The sequence below is a fragment of the Thalia democratica genome, chromosome 2, assembly GCF_965202585.1.
Source record: "Thalia democratica chromosome 2, ktThaDemo2.hap1.1, whole genome shotgun sequence".
In the NCBI taxonomy this organism is placed as follows: Eukaryota; Metazoa; Chordata; class Thaliacea; order Salpida; family Salpidae; genus Thalia; species Thalia democratica.
Window position 1 is genome coordinate 85,602,694 of NC_139166.1, and position 25,402 is coordinate 85,628,095.

At 25.0% G+C, this 25,402-nt stretch overlaps 1 protein-coding gene across 1 annotated transcript; it reads left to right on the forward strand.

Moving 5' to 3' along the window:
• Positions 1-2,315: 2,315 nt before the first annotated feature.
• LOC145849773 (uncharacterized) lies at positions 2,316-23,145 on the forward strand. The gene is made up of 25 exons (XM_082954824.1): positions 2,316-2,606; positions 3,357-3,746; positions 4,427-4,819; positions 5,500-5,892; positions 6,581-6,973; positions 9,620-9,694; positions 10,016-10,090; positions 10,745-10,819; positions 11,193-11,345; positions 12,331-12,384; positions 12,498-12,722; positions 13,087-13,116; positions 13,349-13,408; positions 14,200-14,316; positions 14,698-14,724; positions 16,161-16,364; positions 16,739-16,972; positions 17,084-17,170; positions 17,656-17,792; positions 18,470-18,563; positions 18,855-18,914; positions 19,700-19,863; positions 21,057-21,150; positions 21,363-21,422; positions 22,479-23,145. Exons 1-25 carry the CDS (start codon positions 2,322-2,324, stop codon positions 22,563-22,565), a joined length of 3,966 nt encoding a protein of 1,321 aa, XP_082810950.1. The 5' UTR covers positions 2,316-2,321; the 3' UTR covers positions 22,566-23,145.
• The last annotated feature ends 2,257 nt before the right edge of the window (positions 23,146-25,402 follow it).

Consider the following 25,402-nt stretch of genomic DNA (forward strand, 5'->3'; position numbering starts at 1 on the left):
TAGTCAAATTGCTAAAAAGTATAGGTCTCTACTTCTTGGTAAGCAAGAAGTTGCGGATGATCAAACTTGTAATGATGATAACGATATAGTTGACCAGCAAACTGCTAAGTGTGCAAAAAATAAAGAGATTGTTGATCAGCAAAGTGTTAGCTGTAGTTCTGATAATGTTTTGATAAACATACTCAATTTTTTTTTTGTACTTGATCAACTTAAAGTTTTTATAATAAAACGTTTATATAAGTTTAAAGACTAGTTTTAAAAATGTTTGTTCTTACTGATCATTTATAAAGTCTAGCTAGTGACCATGTGTGTACAGAATTTTTTTTTATTTTAACATAACATTTCTTAAACAAAATGGTTTCATTCTTGAGTCTTAGTTCATAAGCTTATGTGATTATTTTTCTTTTGCATTGTACAATTACAGTTAACAGTACAAGTTGTCAATTTTTTGTCTAACTCTTATCAAATTTACATCAAGAAAGTTTTTCAAAAGTTTTCAAGCTAACCCATTTTATTGTTTGTAGCTCAAGTTTTTCGCAACCTTAGTGAGGTTTTTTATTTCAAAACTCCTGACCAGGGATCAGTAAACTGCAGCCTGCGGGCCGCATTAAAATTTTGTTTCAATTAGTTAAACATAATAATATTCTCGAATAAACAAAAATAAAATTTTTAGTTTTACCTTCAAAGGATAATCTAGCGCCTATTATTTTTGTTCAAAAAAATTATCTTTAAATATGTTTTTTAATGCACATAAAAGCTTTCCTTTTTTGACCCGCGGACCCATGCTCTAGAGTCTAGTCGTTTCTCAAGTTAGACACACATTCTAAAACGAGCTCTATATTAAGCTTTCCCCCTACATAACTTATTTTACTCTTTAAATATCCTATTAATATTCCGTACTTGTATTCTAGAACACCTCCATTGTGCGCAAAAATAGATTTTGAGAAAAAATAAAGAGTATTGACGTCATAATTGACTGTATAAGACCAAATACTAGTAAAAACACTAAATTATCAGAATTCCCCCACCTAGGGTTGCCACTTTACCTGGAAACCTGAATTTGACAAATTAGACAAAAAAAACTTGGAATTTGAGAAATTTTGAAAAAAAATCTGGAAAAGTCTGAATATTTCTAAGCTGAATTTTTGTTAATTTTAATAGAATAGTTAAAATTAAGATACTTATAGTTTTTATGGCTTAATCTGTAGTTTTAGCTATTATTGTTGTTGTTGGAACAATAATGTTTTAACATTAACTTTTTGTTGATATTGTTAGTGAGTGGAAATCATTAGGAAAGAAGTTGAAACTAAGAAAAAGTTTAAATAGACTTTAAGCTACTTGTATTAAACCAACATAACGGCTTTTGAACAATCATCTTAAAAGAACTTAGTACAGGTTTCAAGATTGTGAAATAAATAGCAATATTTATAGTAAATCTAAAGTCTTAAGTAATTTATATCTTTTGAACAGCAATTTTTTAGATAAAGAATAACTTACTACAAAAAAGTTTGTTTCAAAAACCTGGAAGAAATTTAGAAAACCTGGAAGTAATTTGGAAAACTTGGAAATAATTTTGAAAAAATGAGTGTCAACTCTGCCCTCCATAGCTCTTTTTAATCTTTAAATATCGTTTTAATTTTTTCGTGCTGATAAACTGGAACACCTCCTTTGTGCGCGAAAATAGATTTTGAGAAAAAAAAAACAAATACAAAAGTCACAATTGACTACATAAGACAAAACACATGTAAAATTATGTTATTAAAATTATTGTACATTTGTTGCTGTTTTTTTACTTTTTTTTTAATTAATTACATAAAATTGAGTATAAAAAACCAAATTAATTTTAGTAATACTAATTATTGTACATAAGTACTTGATTTTAGTAGTTTAAAAAGAAATAATTTTTCAATAATGTAACAATAAGAATTTTAAGAAATGCATTATACCAAGTTTTCACATTAAAGCAAATTTCCCCACTAATTTTAATACATATAACATTTTTGATTAATATTTTAAGTGTAATCCCAACTAATTGTGATGAATAAAAATTTGAATATCAATATTAAATACTGTCTGAATCTGCTTTATTCTTAACTTTTAAGTTATTGCTCTTCTATGTAAAAAAAAAAAATATTTTTATATAATTTTTTTAAACTACTTTATGCGTATACAAAAGAGGATTTGTATTTTTAGAAATTAAATTCTTTTTTTTTTTCAAAATTTATGATCTGTTTATATATATGAACTTTGCAGATAATCAACAAATGTTTTTAAAGCTATATTAATAATTTTTAATTCTAGAAATGAAAAAGATTTTATATATGTCTCGCTTTTTTGAGTCTGACAGGTCTATATTTATAGATGCTGCAATAAAAGAAAAGTTTTTAGAAAACTTACAGATCAATGAAAATCAAGCGTTTGATCGTATTTTAAGAAAATTGTACAAGAAACATTGGGCAAAAACAGAAAAATTAAAATACAGAAGAACACTCAAGATATTATGGGAAAGGAACAAGGATATTTTAACAAAGGAAATTAATCAGATACAAAAAAGAGGAAAAGAATTTGAAGAAGGCAAAAGAAAATTACACGGAGAGCAAATTAACGTAAATACTCGATTTTACGTTATCATACATTAAAAATGCTATAAATTTACAATAACTATAATAACATATTTTTATGATTATTTTGTCTTATGCAGTCGATTATGACGTCAATACTGTTATTTTTTCTTGAAATCTATTTTTGTGTATAATGGAGGTGTTCTAGATAGAAATTACAAGATATTAAAAGGATATTTTAAGAGTAAAATAAGTTATGGAGGGGAAATTCCTATAATGTAGTGTTTTTACATAGCGTTTTAGGTTGTTATATATTTTAGTGTAGTTGAGAAATTAAACAAAATTGACAATTTGAAATGTGGTTCTTACCTTTGTATTCGAAACTTTTTACAAAAATGACTACATCTCAAAAATAAATAAAGTTTTTTTTATTAAAAAAAGTAAAATTACTCATAATTTATACTTTTAGCTTCCATATAAAAAATAGTAATAGTTTTTGTTTTAAGAATAAAAAATACTTAGCTCCTCCCTCCTATGCCTCAAGTCCTTTGACTTTGAAATTCTATTAACAATGTATTAAGAAATTACAATAAACTAAGTTTAAGAAGCATTAATGTGGTTTTTTAAAAATAGTTGTAGAACTAGCAACTTGTTGCTTTCCAAGTTCTAGTTTAAAGTATAAGTACTTTATCAAAGTTGTAAATTTTCTTTGTAAACTGGCTATTACAAAAAAAAAGTAAGCATTAATGTTCAAGTGAAGAACTTAATCAAAAAATGAATGTTTACATCTTTCAGACTTCCAAATTGAAGACCACAGAAACCTGTTCCAAAAATCCTTCAGAAATAAGAAAACATAGAACTAGCCTAGCCGAAAAATTTGAAGAAGTCTTCAGCAACCCAACACTTTTCAAAGCATATGTTGATAGTGTGGAGGAATTTTATGCAAAATTTGACAAGAATGATTTCTTTGCAGCCCAGCCAGTTGCCAAAAAAATTTTGAGAACAAAAAAGAGGTATATTAGAAAAAGACAAGAAATTGCTAAACAAATGGCCAGAAAGTACAGGTCTGTACTTCTTGGACAGCAAAAAGTTGTGAAAGATCAAATTTTGAGTGGTGGTATTGAAACAGTTGAAGAGCAGATTGATAAAAATAAAAAAAATGTGGAAGTTGTTGATCAGCACAATGTTAGCTCTAGTTCTACTTAGCATATTTAAATTGGTTACTATCTATGAAAGCTAGTACCATGCAATTTATTTTGAAGTCTTTCTTTACATTTTTAAAGTCAAACTAGTAAATATAAGGAACAGTATAGGCTCATACTGTTGTATTGAAATCTTTTCACAACAATGTCTACATCTTAAAAGTTAAATCTAGTTTTTTACTAAAAAAAAATTGACTCATAATTTTTACTTTTAACTTACATATAAATAGTTTTTTGTAAAAAATACTTACCCCCTCCTATGCCTAAGTCATTCTGCTATTATCTTTGTGTTTTAAAGTATTTGAGATTGATCATGGCATTTTTTTAGTTTTTGGCTCATATAAGTATTTGTTACTTTATTATAAACATCAAAGTATTTTTAGTCACTCAGTCTGGCTTTTTTGCTTCAAAAAGTATCAACCCTGATTGATTTTGAAAATCTAATGTATTATAAACTTTACAATAAACTAAGTTTAGAAGCATTAATATTTTTTTAAGCATTGTTATAAAACTAGCTACTTGTTGCTTTCCAAGTTCTAGTTAAAGTATAAGTATTTTATCAAAGTTGTAAATTTTCTTTGTAAACTGGATATTACAAAAAAAAGTAAGCATTAATGTTCAAGTGAAGAACTTGATCAAAAAATGAACGTTTACATCTTTTAGACCTCCGAATTGAAGACCACAGAAACCTGTTCCAAAAATCCTTCAGAAATAAGAAAAAATAGAACCAATCCAACTGAAAAATTAGAAGAAGTATTTAGCGACCCAACACTGTTCAAAGCATATGTTGATAGTGTGGAGGAATTTTATGCAAAATTTGACAAGAATGATTTCTTTGCAACCCAGCCAGTTGCCAAAAAAATTTTGAGAACCAAAAAGAGGTGTATTAGAAAAGGACAAGTAGAAATTGCTAAACAAATGGCCAGAAAGTACAGGTCTTTGCTTCTTGGACAGCAAAAAGTTGTGAAAGATCAAATTTTGAATTGTGATATTGAAACAGTTGAAGAGCAGATTGATAAAAATAAAAAAAAAGTGGAAGTTGTTGATCAGCATAATGTTAGCTCTAGTTCTACTTAGCAAATTTAAATTGGTTACTATCTATGAAAGCTAGTACCATGCAATTTATTTTGAAGTCTTTCTTTACATTTTTAAAGTCAAACTAGTAAATATAAGGAACAGTATAGGCTCATACTGTTGTATTGAAATCTTTTCACAACAATGTCTACATCTTAAAAGTTAAATCTAGTTTTTTACTAAAAAAAAATTGACTCATAATTTTTTCTTTTAACTTACATATAAATAGTTTTTTGTAAAAAATACTTACCCCCTCCTATGCCTAAGTAATTCTGCTATTATCTTTGTGTTTTTAAGTATTTGAGATTGATCATGGTATTTTTTTAGTTTTTGGCTCATATTAGTATTTGTTACTTTATTATAAACATCAAAGTATTTTTAGTCACTCAGTCTGGCTTTTTTGCTTCAAAAAGTATCAACCCTGATTGATTTTGAAAATCTAATGTATTATAAACTTTACAATAAACTAAGTTTAGAAGCATTAATATTTTTTTAAGCATTGTTATAAAACTAGCAACTTGTTGCTTTCCAAGTTCTACTTTATAGTATAAGTACTTTATCAAAGTTGTTAGTTTTCTTTGTGAATTGGCTAATACAAAAATAGTAAGCATTAATGTTCAAGTGAAGAACTTAATCAAAAAATGGACGTTTACATTCTTCAGACCTCCAATTTGAAGACTACAGAAACCTGTTCCAAAAAACCTTCAGAAATAAGGAAAACTAGAACTAGCCCAGCTGAAAAATTTGAAGAAGTATTTAGCGACCCAACACTGTTCAAAGCATATGTTGATAGTGTGGAGGAATTTTATGCAAAATTTGACAAGAATGATTTCTTTGCAACCCAGCCAGTTGCCAAAAAAATTTTGAGAACCAAAAATAGGTGTATTAAAAAAGGACAAATAGAAATTGCTAAACAAATGGCCAGAAAGTACAGGTCTTTGCTTCTTGGACAGAAAAAAGTTGTGAAAGATCAAATTTTGAATGGTGATATTGAAACATTTGAAGAGCAAGTTAATAAAAGTACAAAAAATGTGGAAGTTGTTGATCAGCATAATGTTAGCTGTAGTTCTACTTAGTATATTTAAATTGGTTACTGTCTATGAAAGCTAGTACCATGCAATTAATTATAAGTCTTTTTTTTTAAGTCAAAATAGTAAACTTAAGGAACAGTATATGTTCATACCTTTGTATTGAAATCTTTTTACAAAAATGTCTACATCTTAAAAGTTAAATCAAGTTTTTAATTAAAAAAAATTGACTCATAATCTTTTATTTTAGCTTAAATATAAAATAGTTTTTTGTAATTAAAATACTTACCGTCTCCTTCCTATGCCTTAAGTCATTCTGTTATCATCTTTGTATTTTTAAGTATCTAAGATTTATCATGGTAATATTTTTTAGTTTTTTGCTCATATAAGTATTTGTTACTTTATTATAAACATTAAAGTATTTTTAGTCACTTACTCTGGCTTTTTTGCTTCAAATAGTATCAACCCTGTATGATTTTAAAAATCTATTAACAATTATTATAAACTTTACAACAATTAAGTTTAAGAAGCATTAAAATATTTTTTAAGCTATATTATAGAACTAGCTTCTTGTTGCTTTCCAAGTTCTAGTTTATAGTATAAGTATTTTATCAAAGTTGTAAATTTTCATTGTAAACTGGCTATTACAAAAAAAAGTAAGCATTAATGTTCAAGTGAAGAACTTAATCAAAAAATGAACTTTTACATCTTTCAGACCTCCAAACTGAAAACCACTGAAATCTCTTCCAAAAAACCTTCAGAAATAAAAAAAGTTAGAACTAACCCAGCCGAAAAATTAGAAGAAGTTTTTAGCGACCCAACACTGTTCAAAGCATATGTTGATAGTGCGGAGGAATTTTATGCAAAATTTGACAAGCATGACTTCTTTACAGCCCAATTTGTTGCTAGTAAAATTTTGCAAACGAAAACTAACAGAGTTAAGTTGTACCAAACAAAAATTGCTGTACAAATGGCCAAAAAGTATAGATTTGTACTTCTTGGACAGCAAAAAGTTGTTGGAGATCAAGTCTTGAATGATGATTTTGAAATAGTTGAAGTACAAACTAACAAAAATACAAAGCATATGGAAATTGTTGATCAGCATAATGTTAGCTGTAGTTCTACTTTGTATAACTAAACTGGTTACAGTCTATGAAAGCTATTACCATACAATTAATTATTAAATCTCTTTCTCTACATTTTTAAAGTCAAACTAGTAAATTAAGGAATAGTATAAGTTCTATGATTCATTACAATTTGTTATGTATATTTTTTGATATATATTTTTTGTTTTAAAAATACTTATTCTTGTAGAAGTAAGAGTACCACTTAAGTTCTTGACTTGGAAAAGTGTATCTCAGTTCAAATGAACGCTTAAAACAGTTTAATCAAAGCAAAAAGTTTTCCCTATCGTTTTTTGAAAAATCTATTCAAGTATTCTAAAAACAGTAATACATAAAAATTTAATTAGCTGACCTTAGTAAATTGTAATAGAAATTTAACTTATTTTTTTTTGTGTTAATGAGTAATTGAGGGTCACTATACCTCAAGCTACTTTAGCTTACTATGGCTAGTTTCAATAAAATGTAAAATTCTACCAACCCATTCTAGTTTGTACTTTTTTGAAACTTTTTAAAAAGCTTGTAATAGTTTAGCTGTTTTTTAATAATCTTAGGTTATTTTTCAAGCTTTTTGAAAACTTGTATTTATAGTTGTATATAGTTTTCATTGACTTTTTAGCTTTTTTTTGTTTAACTATTAAAGTTTTTAAAATTTTATAATCTTGATTTTGATTATTTAATTAAATATCAGCTAGCCTTAATTTTTTATATCATTTTAAGTAGTAATTTAAGTGGTGGTTACAAATTTCAAGTGATGATTTTAAACAAGTTAAAATTGTTATTAAAAAGTTATTCTAAATAATTATGGGAAATTTTTTTTTCTTAAAAGACACTAGTTAAATAGTTGAGAAAAACTCCCTTAGTTCCCACTCCCTATTTCTTCGCATTCACTATTGAAGTTTTAATGTTTAATATTTTAGGTTTTATAAATTTTTATTTATCTTACAATTTTTTAGTACTGCAATATACTAAGGGCATAGGGGGGTCCAACTTTTTCTTTGTTTTACTAAAAATAACATTAGTTCTTATATGAAAGCTTTAAGTGCAAACTACAAGTCAGTTTTTTATAAATAAAAATTCTTATTTACTAATTTTTGTAAAAAGCTTCTGTACAAATGTATGGACCACAATGTTTTTGGGGTTAATTTTCTTGTAAATTTAAAAATTCTTAAATACTATATCTTCTTCATTTTTTGAGTTAGAGACCTTAAACTTTCAGGAAGTGTTCCTTTTATAATTGCAAAGAATTTCAGTATTGTGATTATAAAAATATTGAAAAAAAAAGTTATAGATAAAAAAAACAAAAAAAAAATGTTTTTTTTAAATTAAATTTTTATTTTTATAAAAAAAAATCCTGCACTCAATCTTTTTTAAATTTAATAATGGATTTTCTGTAAAAATTTGAAGAAGATTGGTTTAAAATGAAGGAGAAAATAGATTGTTAATGAAATAGTCTTTTTTTTTTTAATTTTTGGTTAGTGCCTTCCATTAGGAACCTATTGAGGTCACTAACTTTGATCGCTTACATCTGAAAATTATTTTAATTAGTTTAGTTGGTTAAAAATGTTTAAAAGCTCAAATAAAACTCTATAAAACAAAATCTACTTGTAAAAATCAAGGTGGACCCCCTATGCCCTTAACATGAAGTGAGTAGGCATTAACAGTTATGTAGCAGTTGTCTTGTAAATAAAATAGAACTGCACAGAAGCACAAAGGAAGCGCTTTTTACTGGAGGCAGAGCATGTTTTTGTAAAGTTTGTTGCAAACAAGGCTAGTTTATAGTGACAAAGACCAAAAACTGTTCATTAAGGCTGTTTTTCTGTCGTGGAAGGTGACAAGCCTGGGCTTTTCTTTTTTTTTTAGTTTGGCTACTTATGCTGCTAATTAGCTTTTGTTGAAGCTTTTTTTAGCAAGTAGCTTGAATTTAACATAAGATAGCATATTAAGGGATAAATCCTAGAGATCTAAACGAGTAGATCTCATTGGAAATTCAAGCAAATGGTTTTGTACACAAATGCTTTATTAAGACCAAAGGGGTGTCCAACATTTTTTACAAATTCTAATATTTGATACTTTTTAAAGAACAACTGTTTTTTGTTTATTTTTCATATAAAATATTTAATTAAAAAAAAATAATTCAGACATAATTCTTTAAATATATTAAGAAACACTTCCTGAAATTTTGAGGTGGTTTTCTCAAAAAAACGTAGAAGAAGATAGATTTTTAGTAAAATAGTTTATTTTAGATGTTTTAGTTTACGCCTCCCATAAAGATCCTATTGCTGCCTCCGACTTTGACCGGCTATATCTAAAAAGTTATTTTGAATTTTTATAATCTGTAGAAAGCATCTTGTATCTTAGTAAAAACTATATAAAATAAGATCAAATTGTGAAAAAAGTGTTTACCCCCCTATGCCCTTAAACTAGTAATTATCTATGTATATATAATGTTGTTGTTAAATTAATTAGATCAAAAGTATTTCTTTTGCTAAATCATTATACTTAGTCTCAAAAAATATTCTATAAAAGTTTTGTTTCAAATCTATAGCATTTCGTATAAATATCATTGATTGTTTTATACTTCAAAGGTTTCTAAGTTTAATAGCCTAATTAAATGTTTATATTTATTTTAGACTACTCAATCGAAAACTGCAGAAAAATTGCCTTCAAAACAAAGTGAAGTTGAAAATGCGGATGAAGTTACAATAGTAAGTTGATTGCAATTTTCACTATTGGTTATGCTTTGCCACTGTTTTTCAATTCTGACTATATTGTTTGTAGTAAAATATGTATCCTTTTTTTAATAATTATCAAAGTGTCATTATCATTATTAAGTTAAAATTACATTTGTTGAAAACCCCTAAAGTTTTTTTGTTCTTGACATAACCAAAGCACAACAGTTTTTGTCTTTCCCTTGTTTTGTGTCATAAATTTCAGTTATTGTTCTTTATTTTAGTGCCTTTTTTATTAATGTTTTTAAATTAAGTACTTTCAACTAGCTGTCTGCTTCAATCGTTATACTTTTTTAGGCCAATCAGTCGGAAACTGCTGAAAAGTCGCGTACAAAACAAAGTTCCCTTGAAAATGCGGATGAAGTTACAATAGTAAGTTGATGGTACTTTAAATATTTGCTTGAGCTTTTCAACTGAGTTTAAACTTTCACAAGAAGTTTATATTAAAAGATTTAAAATGTTGACCACCAAAGTAATTGTTGTGAAAATTTCTTTTAGTTGATTCTTGGGCTAACTGATAAGTTTATTTTTGATGATGTTTGAAATTGATTTTCACAAAATAAGTCTTTGTTTTTTAATGTGCTTAATTTAGGCTATACTGTGTATTAAAGTTCACTGAGTAATTAAAAAAACTTGAAATTTTTGCTTCTACAAAACTTTTTTAATTACCATCAAAAATTACAGCGGTTAAATTATTATTTATCTAGTAAGAAAAAATATTTTAAATATGTACAGCATTAAAACAGATAATTTGTCTTAAATTTTTAAGAATTCAAATTGCCAAAAAAAAACATTGAACTGTTATACTTGGGTTTTACACAAAAAAAACTGTGCTTAATAATTGTTATAAAAGCAAAAAAAAATTTTTTTTTAATGTTGCTAAACTTCAATGTCCACTATATGGTTTTGAGTTAACTTGTGAACGAATTTTAGTGTTACAAAAACAAAAAAAATTTTTATTTCGCAAAATAGTATTAAAATCAAGCAGATTTACTTTTTAGCTATTTAAATGTTTAATTCTTTCAGAATAACGAGTTGAACAATGATGTAAGCTTGCCTACCATACAAAATTCTTCTGGAAATATTCATGAACTAACTATAGTAAGTTGATTCAATTATTAATATTTCGTGACTTTAAACCCAGTGTATACTTTAAAGTTTAATTAGGCATTTTGTATAAACTGTTAAGTGTCTATAAGTTTTTAGTGGTTGTTTACTTCTTTCATTATGTTAAGGCTATCTTTTATTTGAATAAATTTTATTATCATACATTTATTAATTTATTTTTAAATAAGAAAAACCTTATAACAGTTTTAGTATGTACTTAAAACTTGAAAAGTACGAGCGTAAACTTGTTTTACTTTTGCGTTATATAATAAAAGTTGTTATAATTCCAATGAATTTTGTTATAAAACTACTATTCTAGTTTAACTATTAATTTTTTTCTCACAAAAACTATCTTAAATTCTTATAGATAGTTGATCAAGAACCACTGGAAGAACCTGATTCATTTGTACAACCTAAAAAAATTCAAAAGAGAAAGCAAAAACGCGCATCCAAGCTACCTTCGAGCAAAAAACAAAAGATTGAAAACAATTCAGACAATATGAATCTTACTAAGGAAAATGTAAGTTTTTTTATGAGCATTTTGAAGTATTATTCAAAGCTAAAAATTAATGGATTTTTGATGTTAGAATGACGTTCATGATGAATTAAACTATTGAATTTAATAATAATTGACCAATTATTTTATATAACTGTAATTTTAAGTTGTTGCCAAAAGAAAAATTAGAATACTTCATAAAGATTTATGGTATTTTAGGTAACACAAAATATTTTTTTTATAAAACCTTAGGGTTTTTACTTAAGTATTTTATTCAAGTTTGTGTTTATGTCTTCTATATGATCAAAAAGAGTTGTAAAAAAACTTTTAATTAAAGTTTTATTTCATATTAATTTTTTTTATAAAAATATGTTTCATATTTTTTAGAACAGAAAACTTTTAATTATTTTTACAGACATAGTCGTTTTTGTAAAATGTTTTCACTATAAATGTATGGACCATGATTTTGTTTGTGATATTTTTCAGATTTTTTTTTAATTCAAAAAGATTTTCTTATCCTCAGTTTTTAAGCATTAGATCTCAGATTATAAGAAAATAATCTTGCTGTGAGGATTAATAAATTGTGATCAAAAATAAAGTATAAACATTTAAACAATAATGTTAAATATTTTTAAATTCCCACTGAAATTTTTATTATTTGATTATTAAGTAAATGTTTATAATTAAATATTAGATAATTAAGAGTCAACTAAGAAAGTTTGATAATATTTTTTCAAGAAATGTAATACATTTTTAATGTTAGGGTTTTGTCATTTAAACTTTTGTCATGATCAACTTTTTGCACTCTCCAAATTTTTTACCCTCGTGTAAATCATTAAGTTATATATTGCAAAATAGTAAAAATCAACTATTTGCTAATTTAAAGACCTTAAAAATTCAATCAGCATGTAAAAATAAAGTTTCTTGTTATAATGCCTTGAAAGTTTTTACTAAATACATTTACTCTATTTTTTTTTACACTACAAATAACTGAACAATTTTTTTCAAGGAAACAAGTAAAAAACTTTGGGACGATTTGCTCAGCTTCACAGAACAACCTAATGTAAGTTTAGTTGTTGATGTTAATAGTTTTGTAAGAACTTCATCAACTTTTCATTTTGAGTTCTAATTTTTGTCATAAAAAAGCAAGTAATAGTTTCAAACGACAAAATACAGGCAAATGAAAAGTTTTGGAAAGACAAGTATAATGAAACAAACAAAAAACTAAATGAGTTCATAGAGCTGCTTGAAGAAAAAAACAATGAAAATGAAGGTATTAGTAAACAGCTGGAAGAAAAAGAAAAAGTGATCGCAGAAAAAAATCAACAATTAGCTGAAATGGAGTTGAAACTTTCTGAAAAAGATAAAAAACTCAGTAATGTAAAAGAGCACACCGTTGAGGTTTAGTTAACTTTAATTAGTTAAAAAAATATATATTTTGTATGAAGCAGGTAGTTTAAGAATAAAAATCAAACTGTATTTTTATTAAAACTGATTTTTAGTATAACAGCATCCATTTGAATTAATAACTGTTAAGTTATTTCAATATCATCTTTAAAAAATGATAGGATACTATTTTTTAGAAGATCTGTTATGTCATTTCTATGTTCAATTTTTTTTACAGAACTTTTAAATTGATCATTAAAATAACCAAATAATGATAAAGCAAATGATTTTTTTTTCAGATTTGCTCAGCTAGTTATTTAAATACTGGTAGTTATATAAATAGTTTTAAACTTTAAATTTTATTGGATTTTTTTTTCAGATTAAGAAACTGATCTGTGAGGAAACTGAAGTTAGTTTGGGTTTTAAGCTAATAATATTTTTTAAAATATATGAAAAGATAAGTAAAAATTCTATAAATCAAACTTTCATAAGATTAAATATAGCTTCCAAGTCTTAAAACATATATTTTTAATAAATTTTATAGTTTTAATTGAATAAGTATTTTTATAGGACTTTATCAGATCTTTATTCAAAACAAACCAGGTTGTGAAACAAACTAACATAATGAATTGTATTTTTAGGAAAGCAGAAATGATATCAAGTTGATAAACGACTTGCTCAACTCACGTGAACAGCCTAACGTTAGTTTATTTTTGTAAAAATTTATTTTTTAATGTTATACAAAACAGTTGTAATTAACTTTAATGTAATTAAGTCAGTATTTTCTAAGTGTTTTATCTGTACGCAATTGTAACTACATTAATAGTTATTAGACAAGTGGTAACTTAAATATAATGCAAATGTAGTCTACTATACATAAATCAAGGTTGCTACAAGACCTGGAGTTCGAAAAATCCTGGAATTTGAGAAATTTTGAAAAAACCTTGAGTTGTAATTAATTTGTACATGTTAAGTTGTAAAAACTCGGGTTGACACAAAAAATATATCATATAGATAATTTTTTTTTGTTATCATCAATTATTTTTTTGTTAAAAATACATTTAAAGTATGTTTACAGTATTTTCTCAATGCTTTTATCCTATTTAACAAAGTTTTTTTTTACCTTAAACTAAGTTTTAAACTGAAAATAGACCCAAAAAAGTGTACTTTCAAAAACCTGGAAGAAATTCAGAAAACCTGGATGAAATTTCTCAAAAGCAAGTAGTAACTTTGATAAATGTGGTCGTAATAATCTGGTTTAAAAACTTTTAAAGCTTTTTAGTTCTTAATCAGTTTGAATGTATTTTTAATAACAAAAGAAAATAAATGTCAAAAATAATTTTAGTATTAAAATAGTTTACAAGTTTTATTACTAAACTTAGCTTTTAAAATTTGAAGACTACGGACACAAACCAATATTTGTATGAAGTTTTTAGGTTTAAAAGTTTATTTTGTAGAATGAAACAATATTCATATCACAAAAAAAAAACAGGTTATTGTAAACTGGAAAAATAAATGTTTTGCTGTGGAAAAGCAATTAGGGCAGTCAGTTGAAATGCTCACTCGAAAACAAAAGCAACTTGATTATGCGAAAGATCAAATTGAAAAGGTTAATACTTTTTATTAGTCATTCAATTCAAGTTAATTCATAAACAAGCTATTTTGGAGTTAATTTTAAACTTTAGTACAAATTTTTTACAAATCTATAATTTAAACGAGACAATCATAGAACATCATTTAAAAATATTTTAAGTAACAAAAAAACTTCGATTGTTCACAATTTTCTTTCTTAAGGTTTAGTTATATAATTTTTGTACATATATATTATTTTGTTTTCACAACTGCTTTCAAACTAGTTTTTTAGATAAAGCTAAACAGTTAGTTTGTTTCCATAAAACTAGGTTTATAAATATAAATGAGTTACAAAACTTACATTTACAAAAAGTCTTCGAGTTAGTCAATTGAAATAAATTAACAAACATTTTTTTAGATGAGTGAGATACTTAAAGAAGAAAACGTAAGTTGATCTTTTTGAATAACTATTTCTTTTAATTTAAAATTAATATAATTCATATTATGTATACAGGGTTGCCAATAAACCCTGAATCCTGTAAAAACCTTGATAACTATTTAGGCTAAAAAAACTGGAAAAACCTGTAGTTTTGAACAAAAACCACTAAAAACCTGTAAACTAAACAACTTTTACATGTTAAGTAGTAAAATTTCGATTTGACACAAAAAATCTATCATTTAGATAAGAAAATTTGTCATTATCAAAAATTGTTTTTATTAAAAAAACATTTAAACAAGCTTAATATTTCTTTAAAATATCGTTATACTATTTTACACAGGTTTTAACCTTTAACTTATTTCAAAATTAAAATAAACCCTAAATAAGTAATTTTAAAAACCTGAAAGAAATTTTGAAATCCTGGATAAAAATTTGCCAAAAACATTTGGCAACCCTGTGTATAACAAATGATTATTAACTGTTGTTGACAAATAACCGTTGATATTATAAATGGTGGCATCTTTAATTAATAAAAAGTTTTATTCATTTTAAGATTTTTTTTAATGTTGTAAACTTCTCTTAGTCCATTTCTAGCTAAATTATTTGAAACTTAGTTGTTAATGTTTTTAAGTCCATCAAGTGGACTGGACAGTTGATTATTTTTTTACTAAAAAATATACGGCTGCTGTATTAAAAGTTAAAAATGTTAGCTATTGGTAATTTTTTATGGAGTTAAATTTTTTAAATACAGTCAGTTTTTAAAAAGTTTGGTACACAAAACTGTAGACCTCATGTGTTTATGGCTAATTTTCTTACAAGTTCATAAAATTATTGAAAGTTTGATAGTTTGTTCTAAATGTCAATTTTTATTCTTTTGAGATATAAAGTTAGTATACCTAAAAAATCACTTAATGATTTAAGCTTTTTTCAGTTGAATTTGTGAAAAAACTTAATGTTCAAGTTATAAGCACAAAAATTTTAAAAACATTATTTTGGATAAAAAAGGATTTTTTCTAAAGATTAAAAAAAATCAATTTCCAATCAAAAAAATATTAGATAACAAATTATTAAAACATGAAGAAGAATGGTTAAAAGTTATATGACTAGAAAAAATAGATATTTATTCACCTTTTTTGTTTGCACCTTCTACATTAAAAACTTATTATTTACCAACCATGTTTATTCGTATCTAAAAGTTTAAGCTTTCTTGTAACTGAAAAATAGGTATACAAATAAAATAAACTTGTTAAAGATTAAACAACATATGATGTTCACCTAAAGTTAAGTTAAGTTTGCAAAATATATAATGAGGTTTATTACAAACTTGAAAAAGAAATCGAGTGTCTAAAAAACAACCTTGTTTATATGTAAATGGCATGATCTTTTAATCTTTTTAAATAGATTTATATTTATCAAATCTTCAAAACTATCCACATCAATAGGTGAATAATGAATGGAGGGAAAAATACTTTTCATTGAATAAAAGATTCGATGAGTTAACCGAATTGCTTGAAGATAAAGATAGAAATCTGACTCAACAATTAAACATAGCAAAGAGAAATGCTAATAATATGGATAAATTCTACACTCATCAGCTAATGATAGCAAAGAAAGACATTATTAAAAAAGATAAAAAATTAGAAAAGGTTTGAAAAATTAACACTTTCGGTTAAAAATGTTTTTATATTTTTTAAGAATTAATTAAAAGCGGTTTAGCTTTATAGCATGATAGAATCAAGTTAAGTTGACATTATAAATAATATTAAAATTTCATCAAATTTTTATGTATTTGAATAGACTGCTATTAAAATAGAATAAATTTTATTATCTGTTTAGTTTTTGTATATACAATTCTATAGCCAAATTAATAAAAATTTTGTTCAACTTAAATTATTTTTAAACTATTGAGTTAAAAAAAAAGTTCTTTTAATTATAAGGTTTTATTAAATTAATTAAATTTACTAAACCCTATTTCACAAAGGTTTGATTAGCAAGTAAAAGGAGTTTTTTTTTTCTAAAGTTATACGACGTGCATCGAGACGTTAGGAACGAGCAGAGAAAACTGGCCCTCAAGCACGAAAGGGAAATCAAAAAGCTCACGGAAGAACTTTCGGTTTGCAAGGAAAAGTTGCAAGAAACCAACTTGAGCAACATCGAAGCGCAACGTTTGGAAGTCGGCTGCAACGAAGAAGTCACGTCCACCGATGACAACGTGATTTTTGAAAACCAAGTTGATTGCAGCATTGAGAATGAAGTTAGTTGTTTTTTCTTTTAACAAGTTTTTGAAAAATTTTTGTATTCAAGTAGTACTTTGGATTCATTTTAATTAGTAAATTTCAATCAAGTTTCATTTGTTTTTCGTTAGGCAGAAGTTAGTTGCAACGAAGAAGTTATACCTACTGGCGACAATTCAATATTTGGAAACGACGTCGACTTCAACAATGAAAGTGAAGTTGGTTTTTTTTTCAAGTTTTGTATTTTTTTTAGGTTGTTCTCTTAAGTCCCTGTTGCTCTCTAATGTTTTTATTATCTGATTAACCTCTTAATGTTAAAAGTTATTTGAAAGCTGTATGATGATTATATAAAAGTTTGTAGTATTATTTAAATCTTTTTTTTTTGTTTTATACTGAGCACCTACTTCAATTAGTTTGTTGTTTACATTTTTTTACAATGGTGAAATATTATCATAAAATATTATAAGTTGTAATGTTATAACTTGTAAACCTTGTATGTAAAAGAAAAAAATATTTAAATTTTTATATTTTTTACCTTATATGTAAATCGAATATTTTTCTATGACCTGTGTATTAGGTTTTGCATTTCAATTTTTTTTTTAAACAAAAAGTTTAGAATTTTTTTTAAGTGTAACACAAAACCATACAATATTAACAATTTTAAACTACAAATACGATGTCATCAAAATCTCCGCCGAAACAGAAAAGAATCCACAAGTCTAAAATATCCCAACTGTTTGAAGATGAAAGCAAACTAATTGATAGTTTTGTGGAAATTGATTTTATAAATCTCATTGAAAAGAATGATCTCAATTTTGCTGTTAAAAAGTTTTTCAACAAGTTAGTTTTTTTTTTTTCATTGATTTATACTTTATAGGGAATTAAAAAAAAGTATTTGGTTTTGTTTATATTTATAAGTTGTTAAAAGATGTAGATACTTTTTTAATTTATCATACTTAGCTACCATTTTGATTTTGTTGTTTGAAATTTTAATTTTTATTATGTTTTCCCATTAAATAATGAAACGTTTAACAAATCTTTAACCAAACTTATAACATATATTACTAAGTGCTACTCTTAAAAATGTTATTATCAGTTACATGATTATAAAATAATAGTTAAACTTTGCATTTAAACTATATAACCTTTTTAAGATGGGAACTTTTAAAATAAAACTTTAAAATTTGTTACAATTGTTTAAACCTATGTTATTTAAAGCATTTATAAAACTTTTTGTCATAATATTTTCAAATTACGTTCATTTTAATTATGAAAACAAAGTTTATCTAAACTAAAGAAGCCTAAATATTTTAAATTGGTTACCATATAGATATTGTTTTGTACAATTATTATTATATTTATACTAAATAGAAATCAACATTTCTTTTGAAAATGTTTTAAGATAATATATGAGTTTTATTTTTCACGTCGAAATATAATTATATTACTTTAAGTTTTTGCTATGCACTGAGTACCTTTACTTCTTTATTTAAATGACTCAATATTTTGATATACAGGATATTTAACAAAAATCCAAGCAAAATTCAGATTGAAATAATCAAAAAGAAATGGGTTCAAAATGAATATGGATACAAAACTCTAATTGAAATTGTTAGATATTTTATAATGCAAATACAGTTTAAAGTGTAAAAAAAAATATTTGATATTTTTGAGTTAACTTTGAATGAAATTAATGGTTTTATTGTGTGATAGTATTTATTTAAATTTTCTGAAAGTTTTTTTTTACTTAAAATCTATGTAGTTTTGATAAACATTTTTTTAATAAGACATATACTACAGATTAAAAATTTTATTAATGTAGGTATTTGTAGTTACATATACTATTGATAACTAGTAAAATAAAATACAATTTCAATACTTAATAATGAAATATTTGATTAGGAAAAGGCGAAAAAAGCTAAAGAAGTAAACGATCCCAAAGAAAATAACACTGACGATGTTGTAAGTTTACTAAAATTTGAACTTATTTTAGTATATATATTATTTTTTTTTAAATTTAAAAATACAAAAAAGTTCATACTTTATTTTATTGTGAATTTTGTAATTTTCTCGTCATATTTTCATACAACATGTAAGTTTTATTAGTTAAAATAGAAATATTGTTTCAAGGCCACTAGGGGGTAAATCATTCTTGTATTTTTTTTCATTAATAACTTCCACTTTTAAGTTACGTTTAGAAATTTCATAATAACTTTTAAGTTAAAAGTAGTTAGATTTAACTTCAGTAGGATTCTATTTGAGGTTAAAAATAAAAAGGTTTACAGAACTAACTGACATTTTTTAATTGAGTGTCCCCATTCCTCTTTAATAGATATTACCTCTTTGTCAGTTGATTACCCATCTACGTTTTCGCCTCCTAGTGATAGCCCCTTCATTTTTTACCTTTTTAGAAACAACCCTTTCTAAAACTATTTTAAAAGCCGTGCACAGTAAAGTACTGGAAAACAAGTTCTGTGCACACTAGACTGCTAAGATATAACGCACTATATTTTTTTTTATAAAGCATAAGTAACTTGTCAGTTTATGTTAAAGTGGGATTTTTCTAACGGAAAAACAAAAAAAAAAACGTCATTGGTTTTTATTTTCACTTCACTAAATGTTTTGTGCACAGAAAAATAGTTTTCATGCACACCGTGAAGACCGCTGCTTGTTAAAACAATTCAGGGTTTTTTCAAACACTTTTGAATTTTCTTATTACATTCAAAATTAATAGATAATTCTCACAGGTAATTTTTCAATCTCCTCCGAAACAGAAGAAAAGCAGCAAATCGAAGTTGTCGCAGCTGTTCGCCGAACAGGGAAGATTGATTGATTATTTCGTGCATGTTGATTTTGTTAGTCTCGTTGATGAGCGCGGTCTCGGGGAGGCCATCAAGCAGTTTTTTAACGCGTGGGTTTATCTTTATTTTCAACTTATTTGATATTTTCAGATGTTTTTATACAACAACTTGAAGTATTTTATGGTTTATTTACAGAAACTAATAAAATACTTTAAATCAAAAAGTTAATGTTTTCTCATTCTCAGATATTTATATATATATATAAGACAATTTTGAAGCTTCTTGTAATTTTTTAGTCAGGACTTTCCTCGGTTATAACTTTGAACGTGTAATTTAGTCTTTTACAGGGTTGACAAAAAACCTGGAATTTGTACAAAATTACTTAAAAAAAACCTGGAATTTTTAACAACTTTAAGTAGTAATATATTGATTTGATACAAAAAATCTATGGTATAGATAAAACCTATTTGTCATCATCAAACATTTTTTTTAATAAAAAACACATTAAAGTAGCTCTACAGGATCTTCTCAATGTTTTTATACTATTCGACACGGTTTCTTACCTTAAACTTAACATTAAAGTAAAAGTATACCCAAAAATATGTACTTTTAAAAACCTGGAGTAAATTTTTCAAAAATATTTGGCAACCCTGCTTTTAACATTAGAAAAAATTTATTATTCTTGCAAGTTTTTTAGAATTAAATAGGCTCAATACTACTTACGGAAAATAAATTAAAAGTAAATAAATATTTTTTAGTTAATACTTATTTAAAATAGAAAATTATAATTGAAATTTTTGGTCAAGCAAGTACATTATGAGTTTAACAAAATAGTTTCACAATCTTACACTTTTTGCAAGAAATTGTGTTGATGCTTATACAAATGTAAAGATATTAATTATAATTTATTTTGTTTAAAAATTGTTTGTAAAAGTATTTAGAATAAAACGTTTATAAGAAACTTATATTAATGTTTAAAATTAAAGATTTTTTTTAATGAGCGTAATATAGTACATTTGTAATCTACAACTATAAACTTTTTAACATCTTTATTTTAGCTTGAGTTATTTGAATTAAAAGTTAAGATACATTATTTTTTTACAAAAGTAACTAGTAAAACTTTGTTTTACTACCAACCAGTGTCTAATTAATTAATTGAATTTAAAAGAACACAAAAGGTAAAAACTTTATATCCCCCTTGCTATAAACTGAAGCTGTTTTTCTATAAATAGCTACAAATTTTTTACAAGTCTTTTCAACTCCATTAAAATTATAAGCAATTTTTTAATGCAATTTTTTTCAGAGTGTACTACAAAAATCCAACGAAAGCTAACATTGACACTTTCACAAAGAAATGGCTGAAGAATGAATATCAGTACAGATATCTAGTAGATCATGTTTGTTTTATTTTTTATTATTTTTTTGTAGTAGTGTTATGTAAACGGTTTACTAAACTATCTATTGATGCTAAATGTTTGAAAAGGATAAACAAGCAATAATTTTACATATGCTTTTTTTCAACTAAGAGTTTTGTTTATAAGTAAAGTGTTTGACTATATATTCAAAGTTACATAAACACAAAGTTATTAACATCAACTTGAATAAACAGAGAACAAAGAATCGCGCGAGGCCAGCAAAATCATCTCAACCAAGTGAATCAAATAGTGAGGTTAGTTAATTGAAATACTCTTAAAATCTGTTTTACTCAATATATAAATTTGTTGTTATAGTTTTAGTTTTTTATTGTGCACAATTCACGGTGTGTTGTATATTACTTTTATCTTAATCTTATATTTGTTATTTAATAAAATTGTTGCCTTTTGGTTGTTTTATTTGCATAATACATCAACCAGACTAAAATTTTAGGAAAATTTATATATATATTTTTTTTAATTAACACTTTTGTCTCGATAGAATAAGTTTCCACGAAATTATATATTTTTAAAATAAAATTTAAAATTGTTTTTTGTAATGTTATAGTTAAAATTTTATTTTTCATATATTACTTTAATATTGATCTAAATTTATAATTTATCAAAAAACGATTTACATTTTTCTTGTTGCATTTTAAATTAAATATTAATTTTATATTAATTAAAATAAATTTTTAGTTTAAACTTTAAGGTAAACTGCAAATCTCTTATTTTTTGTTTGTATCAAAAGATAAGAAGAAACTCGTAAAAATTATTTGTTATTTTACTTATATATCAGTAAAGAAGTAGTTTTAATATATGTTTTGATTATTTAAAAATAAATTACTAATTAAGTTAACGAAATAAGTTCTCAGAAATTTATGTTTGTTTGTTAAATTTTAAATGTATTTTCTTAGTCTACATCTAAACTATCAGCTGAATTATAGAAAACTAAAGTTATAATTAAGATTTTTTAAGTAATCAAATACTGAATATTTTACAATAGTTTAATTAACTTAAGTTTGTTAAAGTATTTTGATTGGTTAGTTTATTTTTAATTAAACCAGTGAAAATAACCATAGTTATTTTAATAAATTTTTTTTTCACAATTAACTCTCAGACTTTGCTTAAATTTAGGAAGAGTTAAAAAGCTTTATTTTATAAAAATAAGTCTGTTGCGGTTTTATTTTTTATTAATGTTAATTAAGTTTTAGTAAAAACGACTTACTTTTGTCAAATTTTGTAAAGAGACTTACTAATATAAACTAATTATGTGTGGGCTTGACTATTTAATTAAAATGTTATTTTTTTAGGATTTGAAATGTAAAGTCAGCAATCTCCAAACAGAGTTAATGGAAATGAAAAACCTTGTTGCTTCAATTATGAAAAACAAAAAATAATAAAATATTTACAGTTCAGTTATCACAACTTGAAATTTTTTTATTTGTTTGAATCGTTAATTAGCAAATGTTGCGTATTCACTTGAACTTAAATTTTAGATTTAAGGTTTTGTAGATAACAAACTTGCTTTCGTTTTAAATTTAATTGGCTTAAATACTATATACTTTTTATATTCAACATAATTTTTTAGTTATAAAGTTTAGAATAATGTAAATTGTTGTTGTTAGTAAATTTTATGTTGGTTTTTTTACTCTGTGTTCGCATTGGAACTATAAAAAGTTTATTAAGTAAATGTTTACTAGATACAATAGTTTGATGTTGAGAAATTTATCATTTTTAAGTTTAAATTTTTGATATCTTTTTCTTTTGAAACAAATAAACATAGGTGCATTGGATCATTACACGGTAATGTTTTAGTACCAAATTTGAGTGCTTAAATCTTTTAAGGGTTTTTAATTATAAGTGTACATATTTAATTTGTCTAATTTTTGCTTTAAAATACCATTTTTAACTTAATTGTTGTGCATATTTTTTGTACTGGTAGACTGTTTTGTCACTGAAAATCGTTCTTTAACAAATTCTTTTTTTCGTTTATAAATTTCTGATAAAATAAATTTATAAATCAAAACTCCTTTAGTAATATTTAAAATTTTTACTTTTTAAATATCAAAGTAAATAAAGATTTTTCTTTGTTTTTTAATTCAAATTTAATAGTGAGTTCCTTAAAATATTTTAAGTGTGTTCTTACATACTTAAGTGAAGTAAAATAACAAAATAAAAATTGCTAAATGTTTAAGATGCTAAGTATCAATTACTAAACAGTTATTCCTAAGTCAACAAAATCGGCGAAAGTCTGCAGAACAAGTCCGGACTTTCGTTTGCCGTGAGACAAGCTCAAACTTAACAAAAGGGTTGATCATGATCAACCCTTTTGTTATTCCTAAGTGTGCACAAAAAAATATTAACTTACATTATATCTATTATTATTTATTTTATTCTAAAGCAAGTAATATGTCAATTATCTGAAGCTTCTTGTTGTTGACTTGACAAACAGATTATGACGTGTAAATCAAAACTTAAATTTCGTAAAGGGGTCGGCAGCCTTTTGTAACTCGTGGGCCATTTTCCACTAAATTGCTCGAGGAACGCACTATTTATACAAAAGTCTTCGAGGGCCGCAGTTATTTTAAAATAGTTAGTATAAAGTACTGTTTTAAGTCAAAAATGTGGAAAAATGACCATTAACTAAGCATTAGCAAGAATATTTGTTGAATTAATAACCTAGTTCTAAGCTTTTATTACAAAACCTTTTATTTTTACGGTTTTAAAAAAGTATGTTTTTAGCTAAAAAGTAACTCGCAGACCTCATAGCGGGCCGAATTTTTCCGACCCATGATCTAAAACGTATATGCTTCACTTTAATAATCTACATTTGTTCATAAAAGCTAACTATGCTTCTTAGAATTTACTTTTAAGTTATTCTATCTTTAAATTATTCAATCTTGAGTAAGCTTTTTTACAAACAAATATAACAACAAAGGTAAAAAACACTTTAGTACGAAAATCAGTAGGAAGATTCTTTTACTTGATCACAATCTAAATTTTGTATCAATTTACGAATTTACTTTAATCTTGATGAAATTGCTTTTACCTTTTTCAGTAAAAAACGCAACTAATCTAAAAAAGTTTATTTAAAAACAAAATTGTGCGAACTTTACTAAAAACCGAGTGATCCATCGCCAAAAAAAACTGAACATTTCAAATGAAATAATTATATTAACAACTATGTAAGTACAGTTTACGAGATTAAATTATTACTTATAGGAGATTAACAGTTAAAAGTAAAAAAGTTAAAAGAGAATATGAATATTAAAAACTACCAATAAAAATGTCTGCAGACGTAATTGTTTTCTTTTAAGTAAAATTTATGCTAAATTTTTCATGTTTACTGATTTTTTAATATATGGAAAGTACTGCAGAATTTAAAACACAATTCATTTTTGCTACGAAATTACTCTTTTTATGTTATCTTTAATACTATTTAGATATAAAACTCATATAATTTTTCACGGATTCGCGTGGATACTTTTAGTGTTTATACGAGAAAGCTAAATTGCTTAAAAATAAGCTAAAGTTTAATATTTTTTCTAGATAAAGTGTTGTGATTAAAACATAGTTTTATTGAGTTGTAGTACTAATTTATTTATCCTACTAAAGTTTGTTCCTAAAAAATAATTTTATTGAACGACAAAAATAAACGCTCAAATATTTGGTCCTAGAACCTGGTACACGAAGAACCTATCAACTTTGCAAGAACTTTTAGCTTTGCACGAACTGGTACACGAATAACCCAATAAATAATCATCATAACAAATATTAGAAATTAAAAAGTATAAAAGTGATGTAAAATAGTTCAGCTATTTAAAAAAATCTTGTTTCATAAAACAAAATTAAAATTGTAACTAACATTGAAAAACTGATGAATTGTTAGTAAGTATAGCATCTAAACGACTAAATGATTAAAAAGAGCTGTTAGAAATTTAATAAACTAGTTATTTGAACGTTAACTTGTGTATCTTACTAAGCCAATCAACTTAATAAATGCTACTAGTAAGAAAGCTGAAAATATTATCATAATAAACTTAAGATGTGTAAATAAAGAATATTTGCTGCCTTCAAAGCCTAAATATTTTCAAGCTTTTAAATCTAAATAAAAGCATAGAATTTTTTTAATGCTTAGTTTATTTTATGTTTTTTACTTAAGAATTGTTTGCTTTATAGCTATTTTTATTAGAAAAAGGTAAAACTTTTTATTACATGCTTTTTTAGATACTTT

Excerpts from the sequence above, each read along its gene's own strand:
- LOC145849773 (XM_082954824.1), top strand. The coding sequence starts at position 2,322 with ATGTCTCGCTTTTTTGAGTCTGACAGGTCTATATTTATAGATGCTGCA. Across the intron at positions 3,747-4,426 it reads AAGTTGTTGATCAGCACAAT|ACCTCCGAATTGAAGACCAC; the intron begins GTTAGCTCTAGT and ends TACATCTTTTAG. Across the intron at positions 16,365-16,738 it reads AAGATAAAAAATTAGAAAAG|TTATACGACGTGCATCGAGA; the intron begins GTTTGAAAAATT and ends TTTTTTCTAAAG.